The 22,551-nt window shown below is 48.8% G+C and overlaps 6 protein-coding genes across 6 annotated transcripts; 4 read left to right on the top strand and 2 right to left on the bottom strand.

The window, feature by feature from the left end:
- Positions 1 to 2,208: 2,208 nt before the first annotated feature.
- PENARI_c028G07835 (uncharacterized protein) lies at positions 2,209 to 3,156 on the bottom strand (the record flags this gene model as incomplete). The annotated part of the gene is made up of 1 exon (XM_022636217.1): positions 2,209 to 3,156. One exon carries the CDS (start codon positions 3,154 to 3,156, stop codon positions 2,209 to 2,211), a length of 948 nt encoding a protein of 315 aa, XP_022483963.1.
- Positions 3,157 to 7,228: 4,072 nt separating this feature from the next.
- Positions 7,229 to 9,201, bottom strand: PENARI_c028G00789 (Zn(II)2Cys6 transcription factor; the record flags this gene model as incomplete). The annotated part of the gene is made up of 3 exons (XM_022636158.1): positions 7,229 to 8,087; positions 8,141 to 8,746; positions 8,798 to 9,201. The coding sequence occupies 3 exons, from the start codon at positions 9,199 to 9,201 to the stop codon at positions 7,229 to 7,231; spliced, it is 1,869 nt and encodes a 622-aa protein (XP_022483945.1).
- An 837-nt stretch (positions 9,202 to 10,038) lies between these two features.
- On the top strand, positions 10,039 to 12,707 carry PENARI_c028G07142 (uncharacterized protein; the record flags this gene model as incomplete). Its single annotated transcript, XM_022636211.1, has 5 exons — positions 10,039 to 10,158; positions 10,272 to 10,282; positions 10,358 to 10,770; positions 10,823 to 11,585; positions 11,636 to 12,707. 5 exons carry the CDS (start codon positions 10,039 to 10,041, stop codon positions 12,705 to 12,707), a joined length of 2,379 nt encoding a protein of 792 aa, XP_022483931.1.
- A 1,091-nt stretch (positions 12,708 to 13,798) lies between these two features.
- Positions 13,799 to 16,922, top strand: PENARI_c028G04861 (uncharacterized protein; the record flags this gene model as incomplete). Its single annotated transcript, XM_022636194.1, has 4 exons — positions 13,799 to 14,420; positions 14,533 to 15,176; positions 15,232 to 15,271; positions 16,666 to 16,922. 4 exons carry the CDS (start codon positions 13,799 to 13,801, stop codon positions 16,920 to 16,922), a joined length of 1,563 nt encoding a protein of 520 aa, XP_022483993.1.
- An 866-nt stretch (positions 16,923 to 17,788) lies between these two features.
- On the top strand, positions 17,789 to 19,186 carry PENARI_c028G01169 (uncharacterized protein; the record flags this gene model as incomplete). Its single annotated transcript, XM_022636163.1, has 1 exon — positions 17,789 to 19,186. The coding sequence occupies one exon, from the start codon at positions 17,789 to 17,791 to the stop codon at positions 19,184 to 19,186; it is 1,398 nt and encodes a 465-aa protein (XP_022483944.1).
- A 1,626-nt stretch (positions 19,187 to 20,812) lies between these two features.
- PENARI_c028G10086 (uncharacterized protein) lies at positions 20,813 to 22,469 on the top strand (the record flags this gene model as incomplete). The annotated part of the gene is made up of 3 exons (XM_022636235.1): positions 20,813 to 20,984; positions 21,050 to 21,760; positions 21,823 to 22,469. 3 exons carry the CDS (start codon positions 20,813 to 20,815, stop codon positions 22,467 to 22,469), a joined length of 1,530 nt encoding a protein of 509 aa, XP_022483973.1.
- Positions 22,470 to 22,551: the final 82 nt, after the last annotated feature.

Raw genomic sequence — 22,551 nt, 5'->3', positions numbered from 1 at the left:
AACCAGACCGAAAAACTGGGGAATTTTTGGAGAAAGCCCGATGGCGCGGAGCCGGGGACGTACTGCTGATAGGCTGTATGTTAAGCTCAGAACATGCCAACCGTTGCCAACCTAGTAGCGCCGATACCAAGTGTCTCACATTGAGGTTGTATATATGACACGAAGAGTACTAGAGTTCCGGAGTTTTCACGGGGGAACATGTGTTGCAATCGATGATTTGCGATCGGCTATCATGGAGTCCGGAGATAAGCAAATTATATTTGCCATTTACTAATTGCCGCTATTTGGTGTTACTTTAGTACCTGCGTTCGAGGCTAGGCAAGAAACGGCACATTCTACAGAGATTTTGCGCCTTAAAATGCGCCTTGAAATCTCTTCACACAATCTGATTATTAAGATTTCACTATGTAGGGAATTCGCCATCCAATTCCTCCACAAGTTCATCCGACCCATGGTCGGACTTATCCCGGAGAAAAGGGAATAAGGTAAGCGATCGGTTCGATGGTCCCAAACAGAGTAACTCTACCGTGGTCACATGCACTCTTGTCAGGGCTTGTTCTTCTCGGGCCATGGCACGTGGGTTCCTGCCTATCTAGGACTCGGTCATTCCAAGCACGGCAGGAGCCAGAACTTGTGATCCATTCAGCCCTAGATGGCATGGTCTGGCTAAAGAACCTCATCAGAACAGCCGTCGTATCTGAGAGATTGTATATTGGTTTACTATGAGGTCCTTATGTTCTGCGTAGCCTGTAGAAGTTTCTACAATATACCCAGACACAAAGTGGGTGCATAAAGTTATACATACGAGGCTCAAAGATGGCTTGGTCGTCTCCAGGGTTCTTCGACGTCTGTTCTCACATAAACTCTTCCAAAACAACTCAACTATGCTCCAACCCCTAATAACCGCCAAACTATAACCAGCATATGGTCTTCAAATCCCTTGGTACAGGTAACATGTACCAACGTCTCCTATTCCGCATCCATCCGGTGTGTCCAAGCGCAAACTCCAACACAACTCATTAACGACTCTAATAGGAACAAGGCCAGGGCATCTGTCAATCCAGCGCCCCGGCTAGAGTTTCCCGAATTAGTGTGGCAAGACTTGGGCGGAAGTCCGTTTTCCCGGACCCCGGAAGAGGTATACAAATGACGCACAGACTCTTCAACAACAAAACGTAGATGCATGTACATATTCTCTGTAGAGCAGCTATGCAATAATATTTCTCTAGGCTTTCGATACTTCTTACTTGCTACTATCATATGCTAGGTTATTTTGGCACCAGCTGGGTCAATTTCGGATATTATCATGTTGTCAACATTATATATAGCGACAACGAAATGTCTTTTAAGTGCAGGATTTTAAGGCTCACGTTTTGGTCTATCGGTCTTTCTGCTTTAATCATTTCTTCCAACTATAACAATAGTAGTGTCCGTCTGCTTTTTGAATGTGTTTGTACAATATGAACGGAGATTTGAACTATATATCAGTGGCTGTGCAATGCTCAGTACTGATCGGTCAAAAATGTTCAAACTCACAAGTCAAGTAACATAGATTGCTCGTATTAGGATATGAAGCTATAAACAGATCAATTTGTGTCAGAGCTGAAGTTAGAGTGATTTGCTACTGCAGAGTTATGTGAAGAGAGCCGTTGGCTTCATCACGCACATTGGAGAACCTCGGCTAAAATGGCTGGCTAATATTAGAAACTCGAGGGAGCGGCTCGGTCACCTCAAGCTTTTCGGCTCTCTTAGGTAGGAATTGATACCCGCGTCCTATCCATTGTGTTGTACCCGGGTAGATGTATGGAACTGGTCACATCCGTAGGAATAACGCATCATATCTCCAGCCGTTTGCATGTTTGGAGTGACACTCTCAATAGACTTCAAATTTTACTTGTATTTTACGTTGTAGAGGAATGCGATAGGAGGATTGAAGAGTAAAAGTAAGTCGTTAATCTAGATTATAAACTTTTCATGACAATATATTACATTAGAAATGATAATGTCATTGACCAGGAAGAGAAGCAACGTTAAGTTGGAAGGCGATGAAAATCTTGAATATTTATGCACAAAAGAGCGCCTTCACGAAAAATGTGCACCGGATCAATGCATGAAGGAAGATGATCCTCAACGCTATCCATCGCTACATATCATGAATGGCAATGATAAAACTTGTTGAATCATAGCGAATCAAACTTGTAAAATAGTTTACAGGTTGTCGCCGACGGTGGCAACGACGGTGCCGACGGGGACACCGACCTGGGGGAGACCGAGGCCGGCGACGAGGGCAGCGACGGAGGGAGACAGCTTGATGAGGAGGTGCTTGCCGTCGTCGTTGACAACGTGGAGGAGCTGGTCAACGGGCTCGGAGACGTCCTTGAGGAGGTCACCAACGGAGGCAGCCTCCTTGATGATGGAGCCAACGGGACCGGCGATGGAGCCGAGACCGAGGCCGGAGACGAGAGCAGTGACCTCAGGGGAGAGCTCGAGGAGGAGCTGCTTGGCGTTGGCACCGGTGACGGTCAGGGTGCTCTTGACGGAGGGGGCAATGTCGTTGACGATCTCACCACGCTTGAGGTTCGCGCCAACGGTGGCAACAACTGTACCGAGGGGAACACCAACACCGGGGAGACCGAGGCCGGAAACGAGAGCAGCAACGGGGGCGGAGAGCTCAATCAGGAGGGCACCAACATCAGCACCAACAACGGTGACGAGGCCGTCAACGGGCTTGCCGAGGGCAGTGACGAGACCACCGAGACCGGAGGCAGAGGCGACAACGGAACCGAGGGGAACACCGAGGCCAGGGAGGCCAAGGCCGGAGACGAGGGCAGTGACCTCGGGGGAGAGCTCAATGAGCAGGGTGCCGACATCAGGACCGGTGACGGTCAGGATGTTGTCGAGCTCGGGTCCGAGGTTCTGGACGATGTGGCCGTCCTGGACAACGGGGACACCGCTGGCGGAGGGAGCGGGCTTGTTGACAGCCTTGGCGAGGTCACCAGCGGTCAGGACCTTGGGGAGCTCGCTGAGGTGGAGCTCGGAGAAGATGTCACCGATGTGCAGGTTGCTGAGGAGGGACTCAAGGCCGTTGGCAGGGGTAGGGGCAGCGAGAGCAGAGCCGGCCATGGCGGCGACGGCAGCGATGAAAGAGGCCTTCATTGTGAATTAAGAGGGGTATATAAAACAGTTAAAGAGTGACTGTAGTTTGTATAATGAATGACTGGAAGTGAGAGGCTTGGGAGAAGAAGAAAGCAAGAGGAGTTGACAGCAGGAGAGTGTATTTATACACAGGTCATGATCTACAGGTACGATCTCGTTCGCCCCCTATCCCTGTTCAAAATTTTACTATTATAAACCTCCTACTGGGAAATGCACTTGGTATCCTAGCTGGCGGGTCAGCTCCATAGTTGGGGTGCCCTAATTCGGCCTTACAGATACATACCAATTCAGTCTTACAGATAGAAGTGGGACTACGGTCCCTATCATCCGAAAAATAACGCCACGACAGTCACCGAAGCGTCCAGAACAGGGTCCTGTGGACTGTTATCAAGAATCCCTGCAAATATGGGGCATTGAGCCCCGGACATGTACCTGCAGCTGAATCTGTTTGTGCCGTATGGTATAGTTTTCTATAATACTGCTCATCCCAGCCCTACAAACCGGATTTTTTTATAGAAAAAACCAAGGTATTATGTCATTATATCCCACTGAATCACTGAATGAACGAATCTTAAAAAGAATTATTGACTCTAGTTCGGACGGGGTAATCCGGACATGACCGGATGGGCCGATGGAGTCCAAATTGGGATCTGCACGCTCATTGTTTAGGCATATCAAGGTTTGTTTACCATAGATCCTGTCTGATGGGACTACCGTAGCGTGAGCTTGTACGAGCGATGCGCCCCGAGCATCTCCGTGGCGTTCCCTAAGTTAACCATAATAATTTGTTTTGCTAGATGTTCGATCTGACATCTGTTCTGCATGTTTCGTGGTTGACACCCTCAATAGCAATTGCAGAACCCCTGACATGTCAAGCCCACTTTTATTAATAGGGGATGACTTGTTTCTCCGCTCCAACTCATTGTTGACCTGTGTTGTGTACAGTAGCTCGTTGTTTTCTTTGTAATTTTTACGGAAATTAACGTGGAGCCTCCGCCAACATGGTACAATGATCTGCAGACAAAAACACCTTCAGGGTTCGTGAGTGACGTCTAAAATCAATAGCGCGGAAGAATACTGCCAATCAAATGGCGAATCTACCGATCAGCCCCCACCTACACGGCGCCATGTGGGCGCCTCAAAACCCAAGAGCCAACAACCTCACTATAAACTTGTGAAGGCCTACTTTTTCCCCTTACGAGCCCCAGTTATATCGTACCCACCTGCCCTAATCAACCATTTATATGGATCCCATTGGACGATCTCACTCGATTTCGCAGCCAGATTGGCCGGGAACGGGGACATGGTCACAGTATTAAAAAACCTTCTTAGTCGGATTGATCCGCTTTAGCTGGACTTGACCAAGATCGATTTTACAAAATCTTGGGGGCCACATATATCATCGCCCTTGATTTCCCCTATTTGCCGGGTGACCGGCAATTGGTGATAGTCCCCGGCTTACATGGGCTTCTGGGTTCTTTTTTAAATGTAAGGCTATAGTACTAGAAACGGCAACGATCCATGTGAAAGCGTTAGTTAAACTGTTTCGGATGATTTGACGACATAGTTTGTGGATCGAAACTTCCATTTTCATTGCACTTTGCGGTCAACACGAGGCTTGTCGATCACCGGGTTGACTTCGGTCATTCCCCTTCGACTCTTTCTCGGACGGCATCCCTGAGTGCCAAGATGATGATCAGCATATTCATTTCCCACATCATAGGTCACGATCCGGGTGGAGCACGTTCCGCTCGATCCATTGCTATCCTAATCTTGCTGTAGATACCTTCCTACTCAAGAGCCGATGAAAAACTAAGTGGGCTGGTAGTCGATGGAGAATGTATTTGTCCGCTTGTGCATTATATTCCACGGTGTTCCGGTGTTCTCTAATCCGAGTCATACGGTAGTGTAGCGTTAAATACCATGGTTCTTATATAGCTGACGGGCTACCTCGATAGCTCATAAACAAAAGTTCGATAGCTGGTCCCCGAAAATCGGGGGCGTGCCGATCTGGTTCCCAATCGAGATCCGTTCGGGACCATATAAAATAACACCGCCCACTATATCCACTTTACCCATACAGTATGTATTTCGAGCGGGAAAAGTAATCATTTTACGTCCTACAAATAATCTTTTTGCCTGAGCAGTCGTTATGCGTTGTATAAACTTGCTTGAATCCAATTTGTTGCAGGAAAGTAACACCCCACGGCAATTGACCAACAGGGAACACCCGAATTACGCTGGATCCAAGATGAACAGTATTATTACTATTAGCAGTCATAGCGAGCTGGTATCTGTACAGTATTTGTCTCTCTGCCATCCCTATCTCCCGTGAAACGCTCCCTCAGCCTTGGAAAATCTGGAAGCTATGGAACCAACCGTTTGAACGGTTATGATGTTATTGGAGCTTTCACATGGGTGATAGACACATGCCGGTAGAGGTATCCATATAAAATCTAGGAAGACGCAGCTGGTCACAGTGGATTTTAACCAGAAATGTACCGGCTCCAGCACGTATTTTGGATCATGCCGAGCCTCAAAAGCACCGTACGTACCAAGGACGCCACCAATTTAAGATCCATGGACGGAAATTAACATTCCCTGCATGACACATACTATAGCGAGAACCGTAGGCACGTAGCAACCGGTAACCTACACTAGACCGAGCATGGATATGTATTTGCCCGTATGCTTCAGCCCCAGCACACGGACACCAGCCCACCGTCTTCTACATGTATTTGAAATAGTTCATTCCAGCTCGTGGTTTACCGAATAATCCAATATAATCTTACAATAGATGAAGTTAATCCAAAATAAACTATACGTCCGTAGCTAAACCAATTTCACACAGAAGCGTACAGGCCTAGACTTGTTTACATTTCCAACGCGGGACCGGTCCCGGTATATCCTGACAATGGGCCCAGCTCGCCACATCACAGCACCAGGACGAATAAGAACGAGACCTGGATATGGGTCTATTTCTTTCTGTATCGTACATACGTCTCAGTAGAAGTAATTTAACCAGGTGGGCGTTGGGAAGATTACAGAACTCTGGCAGATAAGAAGGATGCCACTCTCCACGATACCCACGAAAGACAACGGGTTCGTGCATTTCATGGAGAAGAAGGTTTTGAGAGAACTCGTACATGTATTGTTTTCCTAAGATTGGGTACGATCCAAGTATCTTGGCATGGATATATCCACGCACATGTACTCCGTAGGCCCGGAGATTACATGTAGGTTGTCTACTGTATGGAGTCGGTGCTTTGGGCATCGTCGGTAGTCATTTGAATCGAAGGTGGGATATTGGCAGTCTAGCCAAAACTCTCATTTGCCTATTCTGGCTTCTTCACTGTTGGATTGACACGAAATTGGGATGAGTGCTGCTCAGTGGGAACCTGTTATTGATGATCCAAGCTATTCTTGGTACCGTGCTCCATACGGAGTACACCGCTGGGTCGATCGCGAAATTGAATTGCCTCTAGGAGGAATGGGTTGTGGACTCGTATGGATACTGAAAATGGGATTTACTTTTGGCCTTTGAGCCAATGGCACTCGAAGACTGTTTATGTTGTGGTGGATTATAGATATACTAATGTAAAGACACCTGCAAGGTCCAGAAAATCTGGGCGATTTGAAATTCGAAGTAAAGGGTGTTCGGTTTATTGAAGCTGATCAATGCAGGTGCATATTCTTGTGCCGGATAGGTGAGCTAGATTTTATTTTCTTTGCAGATATCCTATTTTCTCTGTTCAACAATCCTTGGACTGAGCCCAATGCAATTATTCGTTTGTGCACGTCGTAAGGGAACACCGCTCTCGCCATACGAAGGGAAGCGCTGCCTTACTTTAGGATCTGCATGACGGTACACGTATATCTGCAGGCTATGGACTAACCCGAGAGACCGAGAATATTGGCAAACAACTTTTTCTACAGAAGTACAGGTACTACCAGGATGGTTGGTTCACAATAATATTATTCACGCACAGCACGCAAAGGGGTATTTCATTAAATCCATACTTGTCATAACCATCGACATCGTTTTCTTTCCAGGTTGCAGTTTCCGGTGATTTCACAGCCCCAGATGATATCCAGTGTATCCATCGCCGACCAGCGGCATCCCTGACGAGTACATATCCTGATTTGACATATAGCCTAAAGAGCTATCCATCAATGTCTTCTCTAGAGAAGCAGACTCGCATTCGAATTGCTCGAGAGGCCTGTGCAAATCCCATTTCCTGGCACAATACTTGAGCATGTCACGGACGTATGCAAGACAACGCATGGCGCGTGCATGGCAGTTGATCAGGTCATCGTCACCAAGTACGGGAGGGTCGGGCGTCCCGGCGGGAACGTGAGGCGGTGCGGGCACAGCGGCGCTCAGCAGTTGGTCATAGTTCTCGGATAATACGTCGATGAAGAGTAGGCCGACTTGGTGGACTCGCTGGATGTCGAGATATGTCAAGAAGGGGAGAGCACTAGGATTCTCCAGCACTTGGTGGATCTGGCTGATGTAGTCCATGCATCGGTCGAAGAGTAGGGCTTTGTTGTAGTCGTGCAGCGTTGGGTATCGGTGCGATGGTGATAGGAGGATGATGATTGTGTATAGCAGCTCGAGGCGATACAAAAGTGAGAAGTGGTTAGGGGCGTTCTTCGGGCACTGATGATACCACTCCCGAGCTCGCCAGCACAGAGTCCATACTAACACTAGAGGCTGCGGGGATGGTTCGCGCCCACTGTAATGCATTTCTTGGTAGCCGACAGATAAAATCTGTCGAATCTTCACAATATGTAAAGCAGGAACTGGACTTCGTAGAAAGATGTGGCTTTGTTCCGGGGAGCCCCCCGGGGCTGCGCTGGTTGATGGCAATGCAACATTTACAGATGCGTCGGAGAACGTAAAGGTTCTCTGTAAAGTGGAGCTTAATCCTCTGGAAAAAAATAGTCAGCAATGGCAAGATGTAAAGTTAAAAATGGAACGAACCTGTCCAAACAGTAGATGCAATGGAAAACTCGCCGACGGATATCAAGTCGGTCATGGTTGGTGAAAACCTCAGTAGGCGGATCTTGATGCAGGCCCAAATCAATCGCAACTTTGGCAGCCATACCGACCAAATACCAACTGCGAAAGCGAGCCGGGTCAACGAAAGAATACTGAGCAAGCAGCAATATCGCTTGGATTCCTGATATAGACCCCGGGCGAAGGACTTCTTCGGCGTATGTCAAGGCCTCTGATACGAGAGCCCATGCCCGTTGATGCATCTTGTCATTATTCTGCTCTGACACAGAGGCCGAAGCAATGGCTAAGACCATACGCAGCATCCAATGATCAAAAGGTTTGGCGAACCGGCCGCCTGATTGATATACTGCGTCTACTGAGGTCCAAAAGCTCGTCTCAACAAAGAAGGGCAGCTGGACGAACACATTGTCGAAATAGTGTTGTAGCAATGGGGTTGCTTCATGGCGTGCAGGTAGAGAATGAGGAGAGGATGGTGGAGGAGAATCGACGAGAGCGACTGATAGAAGGAGGTTCGCAAAAGAGGTGTTGGAGGTAATGCCATGGAAGTCACGCGATGTCGCGTTGACCGACCTTCAACCAACGTCAGTACTAATTCGACCAAACCCTCCAGAGTAAACCAACAAGAAACCAAAATCGCCAACGAGATCATCAATGTCGGATACCTCTCTGCGGTGTGCCGGTCCCAATGGTCCTTCGGATGAAATCGAGGTGATCGACACCTCCCGCGCGACGCCATTGCCCTCAGCGGACAGCGAGGTTGAACGGGCACGCATCTGAGAGATCTTCTTCTCGAGCTTCTCACAGTACCCCTCTAATGACGCCACATAACTTCTCTCTTTGCCTTTGGCAAATTCATCGCTGGCTCCGGAACAACTGCTAGCTTTGCCGACCCTCTCGCACGCCGAACAGGCGGGGAGCTTGCCGTCACATTTGATCTTCGCCGTCCGACATCTTGAGCAAGCGGCAACCGGACGACTCACCTTGAGCAGCGGATTATTCAAGAAAGTCGTGGCGGTGACCGACATGGCTCACTCTTTACTGGAAGCATGGTCAGTTCGAACGCGTCCCCCTGTCTCACCCCACTGGGCTCGCGCGAGCACAGGACTAAGCCACTCACATGACCGAGGGAAATAGCTTCGGAAGAGCCACCTGCATGAGCTGGGGAGGGTTTAGCGACTACCATTGTACGAGCGATATTAAAGGAACAAGCCTTACCCGCAAAAAGCCGTTGAGGAATGGCCCTCCACTATGCACAAGGGGCAAAAAAGACTTCATTTGCGTCAAGAATTGGGCAGATCTTCCGTGGAACCGCACGGACATCGCATCAACGACTTTCGGCCCCCTCTCATTGATCCAAGGCTCCTCTCACTTTAATTGTCTCCATATCCTCCTTGGAATTCAAGGCAGGCATTTACTTCCATCGCTTAATTTTGTCTCATTCAAGCCCCCTTACGGAGTTTCAGCTGCCATTGTACCACTGTCTTCTTCCTCCACTCGGCCTTTTTCTTAAAGATCCGTCGCTTCCAGTATCCTTTGGCTCGCGTCGATCCAGATCTGGACCGAGGCTTGCCCCTCTCACTGGCACATCACATACACTCTTGTGGCCCCATTCCGGTTGTACACAAGTACCGTGGTTTCAAATGATTGCCCTTTGATCGGATCTCCCCTTGGAAAGCTCCCGAACGCCATCTCCGGCCTCGTACTCGAGCATCAGGACCATGTCGACAGTGCCCAAAATTCTTATCTCGGTTCGAATGTACCTTGCTTATCGCGTTTAACGCCTGGGCACCCCAGGCCCAAGTGATCGGACCTTTCTTGATATTCCTTTTGACCTCATTCTTATTATTTTTTGGCCCCCAACCATGACCCCGAGTCCGGACAACTCAACAGTCGCAGGGCTTAAGTCGCCGGATTTGCATTCCTTGGAGCCACCTGACGGTCGCATTGCGCACACATTAACTGCCTGCACAAGGTGTCGACAGGTATGATGCAATAAGCGGGAGGTCCCCGCGATCTCGGTTTCTTTTATCCTTGCTGTTTCTTGGCGCCCATGGTATTTACTTGCGATGTCACTGTCGACTGACCCACCCTGTAGCGAAAGTCCAGGTGCGACCCTGGAATTCCACGATGTGCGCCCTGTGAACGAAGCAATGCCAAATGCGTATACTACGACTCAACAAGAGACTCCACCATACCGCGGACCTACATCGTGTCGCTAAGAGAGAAAGCCCGGGCGCTAGAAAGAGAGCTCGCCGAGGCCGAGAAGGAGATACAACATGCTGCCGATGCGGAGCTGATGGTGCGAGGCGCCGGGCGCATACGATTTAAAGAGAACGACGAGGCTAGATATCTCGGCCCCTCAAGTGGCATTGCCATGACTCGCTTGGTCATGGAGATGGCCAAGCAGAATACAGATTCGAAAAGCATCAAGGATGTTGTCCCAGATTTCACCGCCCAAGAGATCAAAGATGCCTTTGCGCAAGAAGACTCGAAGCCTACCTCCAAAATCTATCCCATGATCAGTTCCATTCCACAGCCGAATCTACCCCCACAGAACCTGACATATAAGTTGATCGATCTCTTTGTGGCAAAATGTACCGAACCCTGTCAGACTCTTGTGGTTCGCGTGGCTGATTTGTTGTATAGCACAAGCACTCCTTCCAACTTTGCATGAGCCTACATTTAGGCAAGAGGTAGAAGAAGTCTTTAATGGCTCTGCGGATCCTTGTCAGAACTTCCAGCTACGGATGGTCATCGCCATTAGCATGCAGAAACTGAGTACCGAATATGCTGGTCTCGCTGATAGTTATTATCTGGCGGCCTTGCCCTATCTGGAGCCCACGCTGAAGCGAATGGATGTAAGGGCTTTACAATGCCTCGTGCTTATTGCCTCATATTCAATGTTAACACCCACTCGAACTGCTGCATACTGGGTCGTGGGGACGGCCGCCAAACTTTGTCAAGATTTGGGATTGACTGAAGAGGCTACCGTGACAAAATCGCCATGTGGGCAACCTCTGAACGCCCTAGAGATCGATATGCGCAGGAGGCTCTTCTGGATTGTATCATCCATGGAGTTGGGGCTTTCCCACAGCCTGGGTCGTTGCAGCAGCTACAGCGTCAGTCACGACCACATCAATGTGAAGTTCTTTGAACTTGTGGATGATCGATACATTACGGCTGAGGGTATCACCCCAGGCGCGAAACCCGTACTGGCAAAGTGCATTGCAGTCCACTTTTTCAAGATGCGATTGCTCCAGTTGGAATGCAGGCGAACGCTCTACTTGAACCGACGAGAGACTCCAGTCGATGATCAGGATCCATGGTTCTCTCAGATGTTGGCTAAACTCGATCACTGGATGGCTACTTGCCCAAAGAATGACGATGGCAGCGGGCTGAATGTGAAATGGTACGTTTGTAGTCCGCTCCGTAAAGTGGCATCGCTGACATTCTCTACAGGTTCCATGGAAGGAGAAACACAATCATTATTCTCATGTATCGGCCGTCGCCCCAGATTCCTGAACCCAGTGTCAATGCTGCGAAAACTTGCTATGAAGCAGCCATTTTCAATATTGCCATGCATCGAGAACAGATGGTAACCGGGTCTGTTGACCTGACGTGGGTCTTTGTGCAAGCTCTTTTCATGGCTTTGAACACTGTCCTCTGGACCCTCTCCTACCCCGAGATCCGAAAAGAGCATACTATCGAGGAAGTTCAAGGCCATCTTGATATGGCCCTTGAAGTGATAGTCTACTCTGCCGAACGATGGCCTGGAGTGCAGTCCGCACTGCTTCTCTACAAACGCCTTGTTGCGGCATGTTTGAAAGCTTACAGCACCGAAGAGTCGTTCGTTGTGCACTCACCTTCTAACCATCCTACTCCAACCTCTTCGCAAGGGGTTACGACTCCACCAGCCATGTCCAGTCCATCAAGCACTACGACTGCTTCCTATTATTCTCACAATCATCGTGGAGGAAATGTATCAACTGCCTCGAGCGGTACTTACTCCAGAGGACAATCTGCCGACCCTACTTTCTCGCAAGACTCCACCCCACCGGCGGTGGCTCCTGTGCCCCCTGAGTCCTTCAAGCAAACACCAATGCCATCAGTCTCCTCTGCCCTTGGGATGCCACCCTCTTCCGCCCCGAACACGACACCACATTATACATCAGACACCTATGTCGGCCAGATTTCGCTCTATCCCGATATGTCCATTGACCCCAATACTCCTTATAACTCGATTCCTTCAGTTGTCCCTGGTCTACAAGGCTGGGACCCCAACTTCTCGCTTGCGTCTACGACCGCGGGCCATCTAGCATACGTCGACGCGTCTGTCGATCCCATGAACTGGACCACATCCATTGGAGACCAGTACTCTCAGTATTTCAATGAGCCATTCCCAGTACCTTCTTGGCGTGAGCGCACGCTCAGTCAGCAAGAGCAAATCGAGCTTTTGGCCTCTCTCGAACACGATATACCCGATGTCTCTGCTCAATTGGTGAATGAGTATAATGCTTTCTACCAGTCATGAGGCGCTGGTTAATTAGCTCTCAAAGCCCCGGTGATGGGCAAGCACCCCGTGCTCTGATTTCAGCGATATCACGCTATTCTGTCTTGGACCGACTCATCTTCTGACATTACCGGATAGTCTTGAATGGTCATGTTGCAAACTGGGCTGAGGTAGCCCATGGTTCAGGACTGCCTCTTTAGACCATATGACTTTGTTATTCTCGGCGAATAGGTTACCAATAGCAAGAGATACCACGTTGAACTGTTTTTAACATGTGTTCCGTTCATGACTTGATGTTTTGGGGTAATAATGGCTGCTGATAAGGCCGCCATCCGCTATCCGCAACCCGGCATCCACGTAATGTTATTTAAACAACTCTGTTCATGATGCAGCGGAGATAAGACCCGCTCTAGTGCTGGTTGTCGCTTTGATTGACATTGTTCTGAATTGCAAGATGTGTACCCATTTGTGTATCTTTGTTAATCCATTCTTGGATGTCTTTGTTAGAATTGATTTGAAGTCCTATCTCAAAATTACAGGTCGTAATGAGATCAATGCCTGGGATGTTCATTGTCAATGGCTCTATCTCGGCGGTGGCAATGTATCAAATAGTGTCTAATAGCTAGTGGAGTAAGGACTGCTGGATACTAGGACTACAGCTTGAAAGACAGCAACACATTCTAGTAATTGAAAGTATTTGATTGGATCTGAGTATTACCTAGATCGTATTGTCGTCTTCACTCAAAGGAAATAAATAACTTAGAAACAATGAATACATGTAAGTTAGTCAAAGAAAGACTAGGTGCCAAGAGCCGGTCACGTGAATACCAATCCGTCATCCTCCTTTGACCACAGGATCGTCTCCATCATCACCCTCCTTCACCGCAGCCACCCATCAGCCACCCGATTTCCACTGCCTGTCGGACTCATCTTAGTCCCCTGGAATGCAAATGATCTAGGTCGGCCGCTGAACGACCTGCTCGTCCGCTTGAGCGACCGTCGATCGTCGACCGGGACCCCCTCTCCAAACACTGGTATCGAAGTTTGCGCTTTGGATCCAGAGCCGCTCTGGTTCATACCGACTTGCATGCTTAACTGTTCCTCGGGCTCTCATGTCTGATCGCACTCAACCAGCATCTTTCCAAGCAAGACCTCCTTCGCCTTCCTCGCCCGCCGCCGGGTCTCTGAAAGAGAACCATCGGCTGCCCATTTCTTCGGATCATATCCCTCAGACTCCGACCTCCCCTCCGTTGATGTCGGTTAGCGATCAGAACGATGCCGCCAACTTCACATCTTCGCATACATCACCGAATCAGGCGACGGTCCACCCTCCGAACGTATCCTCCCCTCCATCCTCTACGCCGATGTCTACCCAGGCCTCTCAGCAACAACCAATGAGCTCAACCAACTCATTCCCTACGCCTGCGAGCAGCGTTAACGGTTATCCTTTGAATGCGACGGGGGAAGATAAGGACGGGAGAAAATATTTCAACGTGAATACAAACGACTCGACTGAAAATTCAGGTCCCGATCAATCATCAGAGCACAGACGCACCGATCACAATCGGCAGACTTTTTCAACAGACACAAATACCATCGGGCGAGGGCAACAACATTCGGATCCCGACGCTATGGAGGTTGATACAGAGCCTGCTCGCCGGTCAGATATCAGCAATCTCGGTTTGGATTCTCTTCAGAAGGAGCTCACATCTGCTTTCCATCTTTGCAAGAGCTGTAAGATTTCCCCAATGGATCGTGGTGTCCACTGCGGGCATCTGCGTGAATCACTAATTTTTGCATGTTCTGTGAACTGAGGTTGTTAACACTGCTTTTTACACCTTGATAGCTCCCATTGTGACTGGCCCCGATCCGTCAGTGGACCTCGTCTCCCTATATGGGTTAGGACCCATTGCGCACTCGGTAGCAAGACTGGACCCCGTCACTGGAGAGAAAATCAACCGTCTACGAAAATCCTACGAGGGAAAGCTGAAGGGACTGGGACTTGCTGGTCGGAACAAACCCTTCAAACAGGAACCCGGCGCGCCTGGCAGTCTCAGACATATGACTCTGTGGCCTGAGGAAGAATGGCAAAACCAGAAGGTGTTTGGCAAGCAGATCAAGATTTCAGACATGGATACGGCGCTGCAGGATCTTCAATCACGCGCTATGCAAATGGAACCTGGACCGGTGCCCAACAACGATTTCTGGGAGGATATTCTCGGCCACGAAAAGCCAGTCAAGAATCCCGCCTCCAACGAACACAGCAAAAAGGCTGCCTCAACCCCAAGCAACCGCCCCTCTATGCACTCCAACGCCGCATCTCCACAACCACAACCACAAGAGGTAGACCGGCCTCGGCCCAGCAGAGGTCGCAAGAGGCATTACGATGATAACAGTTTTGCCGGTTATGGTGAAGGCTTTGTGGATGACGAAGAGGACCCCGGATTCTACTCGAACGGCGAGGGAACTGGGAAGAAGAAACGCAAGAAGGTATGGACCTAAGAATCAGTTGTGGTCCAACGCCCAACCTAACCACGTCAATTAGGACCATGTCGCCAAGGTGTCGACCCCAATGTCTAGCGGTGGTAGCTATGGGGTAGGCATGTTTGGCATCGGGGCCAGATGATGATTTGCAATATGGTCTTTTTGGGTCATCCAAAAGCAGTTTCTGTTTCTGTTGCTTTTCTTTCCCCCATACGATGAAAACCCCATTTGCCCATATTAACCTGGGGGCGATGGCTCGAGTCGTGTCTTGCTGCCATGCAGGGCATGGGTTCTTGAAGCCTCCGTTGTTTCCCCTTTGATTTTTTACCCTTGTTTTTTCCACTTCTCAGTACATGTTGCATCACGGTGCTGGATATACCCGGCTTTCATCCATCGGCGTTTTTGGCAGGGTGGGAAACAAAGTTATCCAATATGGATACGATCAATTGCTTTACGTTGCACGGTCTGTTTCTTTTCACCTCGTACTTCTGTTCTTTTTTCTCGCGCACAGCTATTCGAGATGTCCACTGTTGTAATGGTTGGTTGTTTCTTTCCTGCAAACGGTGTTGTATTATGCTTGCTTGTTTCTTGATTCCTTTACCCTGTTCTGCTGACATACTGGCTGGACTGTTGTGTTCACCAATGATTCCTGGGAGTGCTAATGCCACTCTCTGATGTTTGTATTCGTTTATATCTTCAGGGCTTTTGTCTTGACAGCGTGGAGATCTAATTCTGCGTATGTCAGGACAAGTCCGTCCGAAGAGCTAGTCAATTGATCCAATAGATGACTTAAAGTATTCTATAGGGCGAAGATGTAGAATTTACCCCAAGGGGTGTATGTTCATATCGACGTTCTCCAGTTCCCAACTACCAATCGAAATCCAACAAACCTGGAATAGGCAAGAAACAAAAATCCCTGGCTATAAAACCCGACATCGAAACACCGCATAATTCTTACCCATCCAGGAACCCCGAGTTTCAAGCCCAGATCCCTGCCTCAACCACCCACACCCCCAGCATATTCAAAACAAAGAAACAAGAAAAGAACCAAGGGGGAAAAAAGGCTTCGTAGCTGATACCTTCGGCGACGCCGACATCACAAAACAAAAAGCAAGCTCAAGCCCAATCCTCCGCCAGCCACAGCCAAAAATGCCAACCCAGCGCCTACACACACCAACGTTCCAACGGCCTCAAATCAAACGCCTAGCAAGCACCCAATCAAACACTGCCGCATGCATCCACTTCTAACCCTCTTCCAAGTCGCGATGCCAACAGTAGAAATTCGGTGCTGTTTTGCGAGTAGCACCGATTGGCTGTATATCGGGGCTACTGCAGCCGTGCCGATTGGGCGCTAACTATTTATTTACCCCGTTTTTGATGCTCTTATATCTCACATCTCATATACCCCGGGTGTCTGCGTAAGCATCCTGTGTATGTCAACCACTATTCTCTCTATCATCCGATACCTTCGGACGCAAGCTAGCTCTTTGGATAGCCGTCCTCGCCTTCACAGTCGGATCTATCACGGTCGCTCTTTCTCATGCGTCTCATCAAATGCTGATCGGCCGATCGATTCAGGGTATTGGCGGAGGTGGCATCATGGCTCTGACCGAATTACTTCTTGCAGACCTCATCCCGCGCCAGGAACGAGGAAAGTGGTTCAGCATCCGCCCTGGGACTTGGGCTCCGGAAACAGTCGTGGGCCCTATCATCGATGGAGGATCTGCTCAATCGTCGGCTTCGTGGCGGTAGACCTTCTGGAATAACCTGCCTTTTTCTCATTTCTCTTTAGTAGAAGAATGATCTCGTCTTGCCAAACGTATGCCAGCGTCCTATTGTTTTAAGTCTCGGTTCAAATATTGCAGAGCAACCTGAACCTGCAGCCAAGTTTTAAACCGAGCCGTATAGTCTCTGAAGGCCCGAGAGAGACACAGAGAGAGAGAGAGAGAGAGAGAGAGAGAGTGTGTGTGTGTGTGTATGTGCGTGTGTAGCCTGGCCAATGCAGCCACCTGCAATATGTCGAGAAGTGCAGTAAGTAGATAAGCCCGCAGAATTAGGGCTATTGCAGCCGACAGGATCACGCAGGCATTTTCACAGGTTCGAGCATTTATTTACTAACAGCAGATTTATTTACTGCTCACGGCCTCCCCATTCAATAAATAAGTCCTACACTTCTGCTATTCCGACAACATGACCAAATACTCAGAAAAACAACTTGGAATGTGCAAAGGTACAAAAGTACCATGCATAATTACGCGTGGTGCGCGGGTACCTCAGTTGCGGTCAGCCGCACGTCTTGTGAATGTTGCAGGTTCCACTCAAATCAAAATCATCAGGGTTCTTGCTGATATTTGCTAACATAGATTCAGGCAACTATTATTGGATGCTAAAATGTCAAAGAAGGTTTCCCTAGCCCGCCACGGCAATGCTGAAGCTGATATAGCGTCACACAGCCCACAAGCCACTCAGAGAACGACTATTGATGATCATGCGGGTTGAGGGGTTTGCCGAGTGCCCATATAATGGCTCGCTGACAGCATATCTGTGACAGTGGATATATAAAAGTGCATGCGCTGTTTCGTGGCACATTTCCCACCCCCTTTAGGTGTACACACACGATGCCTTCACCAATTCCTCAGCCTCGGGGGCTTCCCATTGTTGGGAACCTTTTTGATATGGATACCAATAATGTCTGGGCTTCTCTCAACAAGTTAGCCGCAGAACATGGTAGCAAAGGTATATTCAAGATAACGGTTCTCGGCAGGCAACTTGTCTTCATTACAAGCGCGGCCCTCCTCGAGGAAATCTGCGACGAGAAGCGCTTTCAGAAATGCATCACCGGAGCTATGGTCGAGATCCGCCATCTTGCACACGATAGTCTGTTCACCGCATATGCCACAGAGGAAAGCTGGGGTGTCGCACATCGCATTATGGCCCCTTTTGTCTTACCTGAAGCTGTGAAAGAAATGCACAACGATATATCAGTTACACTGGATGACTTGATTCAGAAATGGACTTCGACCGACGGTACACGAAAGCGGGTCGATGTCACCAATGACCTGGACCGACTCAACCATGCGGCCAACGCACAATGCTTCTTCAGCCAGCGTGTGGACTGTGTCTTAGGCGCCGAGCCTGCAGCCATCAAAGCCATGTCCGACGCAACCTTTGAAGCCGTTCGCCGGCCTACGCGCCCCAAACCTCTTACCTGGCTCTTGTACCAGAAGACATTCGACAGGGATATCAAGGTTTCTCGCGACTACTGTGCCCAAATTATTGCCAATCGGCGCAACAATCCAATCGAAAAGAACGATCTGCTCCATGCCATGCTCCACGGAAAAGATCCACAAACTGGGAAATCCCTCCCAGACGACAGGATTATCGACGAGATTATCAACATTTTCATCGGCAGCGCCACTTGTCCGAATCTAGTCAGTTTCGCTCTGTACTACCTAGCCAAGAACTCGGACACCATGCTCCGCGCCCGAAAGGAGATAGATGCTCTAATCGGTCCCACCGGCCAACTCGAGCATTCTCACCTCTCTCAATTACCCTACTGCGAGGCCGTTCTCCGAGAAACATTACGTCTCTGCGCCACGGCCGCAGGTCTCAATATCGAGTCATTGCCGTCTATTGAAGGACCCGTTCTACTCGGAGGGGGAGAGTACGAATTGCCTAAGGGTCAATCAGTGCTCGCGATTTTGTCTGCTGTCAATCGAGACCCTGCTGTCTTTGAAAATCCTAATGCCTTCAAGCCTGAGCGCATGCTTGGTGAGGCATACGACCGACTTCCCATTGGAGTAAAGAAGGGTTTCGGAAACGGCAAACGTGTTTGTTATGGCAAGAATTATGCTTGGGAGTGGTCACTGCACACGCTCATCGGTATTATTCAGAGAGTTGATTTTGAGTTGGCGGATAAGGGGTATTCACTTGATATCGAAGGAAAGAATTTCAATGGTGCTTTCAGTGTGAAGCCATATGGGATGTTTGCGACGACTAAGAAGAGGGACGCCTGATTTGGATTTATATCGCTCCATGTACCAGATTTTATTTTTCTCCGCACATGTGAACTGGTTATTTTAGGTTGAATACATATCTGAGACCGTCGGAAATTTGTTTCCTTAACTTCAGTAGTGGCTCAAGGGCGTACTCGGCCCGCTCCTCTATACGAGCCGGCCGATCTTTTGAGAATGGACTGTGATCGATACTAACATCTTTATGGTTACTCATTGCCTCTTTGAAGGATTTAGATAGCCTCCATGCCAACGCACGTGCCTCAACGCAAGATTTTCGCTCCTCTATTCTACTTTTTCATCTGTCGTTTGCCGAGTTTCTACTTCATCCAGACATTGGAGAGGAAAATCTGCTAGCAGCAAACCGTATGACCCGTAGATGTTGTAAATATATAAATGCCTCCATTTTATTCAATTAAAATACGGTCCATGGTCTGTTACCCAACACTAATGTCCAAGACAGGCATGTATTGAAACTGATTCCACAGTGAGCGAAAGTAAATACACGTGAATCTCTCTAGGTAAGGCCGTAAGTGTACGCTTAATCATCACTCACGGCAGCACTGGAGCCCCAGGTCTCCGGGAAGCCCTAATTTGCAGTTCCGATGCAACATACCGCTCAGCAGCGCTACGTTAATATGAGTTCATACGTCTTACTGCTGTCCTGAGAATGATTATGTGACACACTGAAACAGGGACAATCGAGAATTCCAAAATCTGGGTACACGTCAACTTTTATAGAGATCTCCAGATCTTCCCCAGTCTGGACAAGTTCTCGAGATCAAATGAGTTCATGCCAATCGTCATATTTGCATCCCAGGAAAGTCTATCCAACCCAAATCTGCTATGACCTCTCCCAATAAAAGAAGGGGGGAATACAGTAACCAGCGCGGAAAATAAGTAAGTTTCCGATTGGCGTAGGGCTAAGCGCGTCAGAAGCCCAACGGCATCATTCCACGTTATCGCGTCTCGATTTCACGAGCCACCCAAAACTGGCTTTCTGAAATAACAGGTGACGTTGCGCAGATAGAGCTATACCGAGTTGATAAAAAAATGGTAACAAAGCAAGAAAAAAGTCGTTTGCTCCGTGGGGACTACTCTTCCTTACAGCGTTTCCCCAGAGACAAGGTCTCTACCTAGTCGATCTATTGCGAATCGAACAAATCAAGGGCATCCATACAGCCTCTCTTTTTCTGAGTAATTAAGCTAGATTTAGGCAACTGTGGGAAAGATCCCCGCGGACAAAGGTGAGGAGGGAGCTATGAACATTCTTGAAGCACCGAGCTTCTCAAATCCTTGCAAGCTCTCCCTTCCAATCACCACGCGTTAGCAGGCATGCTTGACAAGCGTGTATCCAGCAAAGCTCTTGGATCAGAGCAAACGAAGAAGAATTGTCCGGTGATCCGATCATTTGACTTTCCTCCCTACATTCCACCTCCTTAGTTTAGCTGTAACCCTACTCGGAGAGATCAAGTCCTAGCTAAATGGCAGGAATGTAGAGGCGGATTACTATTCGGAGGTTTTTTTGCCAATTAGTCTTTAGCCTTTAAATAAAACGAGCTTGACAGCTCCAGTAGTACGGGTTTCGGAGCTTTTTCTTTATTGAGATTTCGTTGCTCTGTCGAAATTATGGCGCTCACTTCGGAACCTAAGGTGGTTCTGCAGAACAATACCAACAAGAACTGGATCAAAGATCGTGGTTTGCGGAAGTTGAACCTCGGTATTGGATTTATGCTATCTGCTTCGGCCACTTCTGGATATTGTGCTAGCATGATCAATGGACTTCTCGTGCTTCCCGAATGTACGATGCAACCTATGTACCAAAACACGTGAACAAAAAGAATGCTAACTGATTCATTTCGATAGTCAACAAATTCCTCGGCGGCCTCGAGACAAATACAAGAGGTCTCATCATCGCAGCCGTCTCACTGGGCTCATTTCTCTCCTTCATCCCAGGGTCATATATTGCCGACAATCTAGGCCGACGGATCTGCGTCGCTATCGGCTCAACCCTAGTGATAATCGCCGGAATAATCCAAGTCGCCACCCAAAACCACTGGATCTTCTTCGGGGCACGAGTCCTGGCGGGAGTGGGCGTCGGAATATCACAGACAGCAGCTCCACTGCTCATCACGGAATCCGCGCATCCACGCCAACGGCAGACTTTCACGGGTCTATACAATGCGCTGTGGTTCATTGGATCGATAACATCGGCTTCGATTGGGTTTGCCGGGTTGTGGGTTGCGGGCAGTTGGTCGTGGAAGCTCCCCTGCTTGTTGCAGATCTTTTATCCAATCTTCCAAATTATTGGATTGTTGTTTGTACCTGAAAGTCCAAGGTGGTTGGTCTCGAGGGACAGGAAGGAGGAGGGAATGGCCATTTTGGCGAAATATCATTCGAATGGTGATGAGACTGATGAATTGGTTGTGGATGAGTTTTATCAGATTTGCAAGAGCATCAATGCCGAAGCGGATGTAGATTCGCGGCGGTGGAGCTCTTTCTTCAAGACTCGCGGTGATATGCATCGGTTGGCAATCTGTGTGTTGCTGGGTTTCATGCAGGAGTGGGCTGGAAATGGTAAGAGATGTCCCCACCCCAGCCTTCGTTCAAAATCACGTTGCTAACGCGTCTCTATACAGGCGTTGTTTCCTACTATCTAGCACCCATCCTACAATCGGTGGGTATTTATAACGCATCTCACCAAGCCGCCATAAATATCAGCATGCAAGTATGGAACTTGATGTTTGCTGTCGGCGGAGCAATGGCGGCAGACCGCTACGGACGACGGAAATTATGGCTAATCGCATCAACTCTGATGCTGATCTATCTCGCCGCTGCAACGACCATGTCAGGACTTTTCTCAGAGCTCGGCGTACTGGAAGCTGGAATCGCAGTCGTGCCCATGCTATTCCTTTTCTGCGCAGGCTACGACATGGCGTATATGCCCTTGTTCATCGCCTATCCGGCGGAGATCCTACCCTTCCAGCTACGCGCCAAGGGTCTTGCTGTCACGTTGACAACTGACTCCTTGGCTTGCTTTATTAACCAGTTCATGAACCCCGTGGCTTTTGCGGCGCTCCACTGGAGGTACTTTATTGTTTATCTGGGATGTTTGATTGTCTTCCTCGTGCTTATCTACTTGTTCTTCCCTGAGACAAAGGGATTGTCTTTGGAAGAGGTTGCTCGCATCTTTGAGGATAAGGATAAAGGGAGAACTTACGAGGTGGTGACGCCTAGCTCGGGTGGATCGCAGGAGTTGTTTGCTTTCCCGAAGAGTCGAGCGTGATTGTAATTTTGTTTCGGTAACTTGTTGTAATTACGACAGTGCTGGGGCTCGACTTGAACAGTTTCTCGCAGGCTAATCTCAG

This window comes from Penicillium arizonense (assembly GCF_001773325.1).
Source record: "Penicillium arizonense strain CBS 141311 chromosome Unknown PENARI_contig028, whole genome shotgun sequence".
Taxonomy (NCBI): domain Eukaryota; kingdom Fungi; phylum Ascomycota; class Eurotiomycetes; order Eurotiales; family Aspergillaceae; genus Penicillium; species Penicillium arizonense.
Note: the sequence above shows the minus strand (reverse complement) of the source record. Positions and strands in the feature narration are given on the sequence as shown.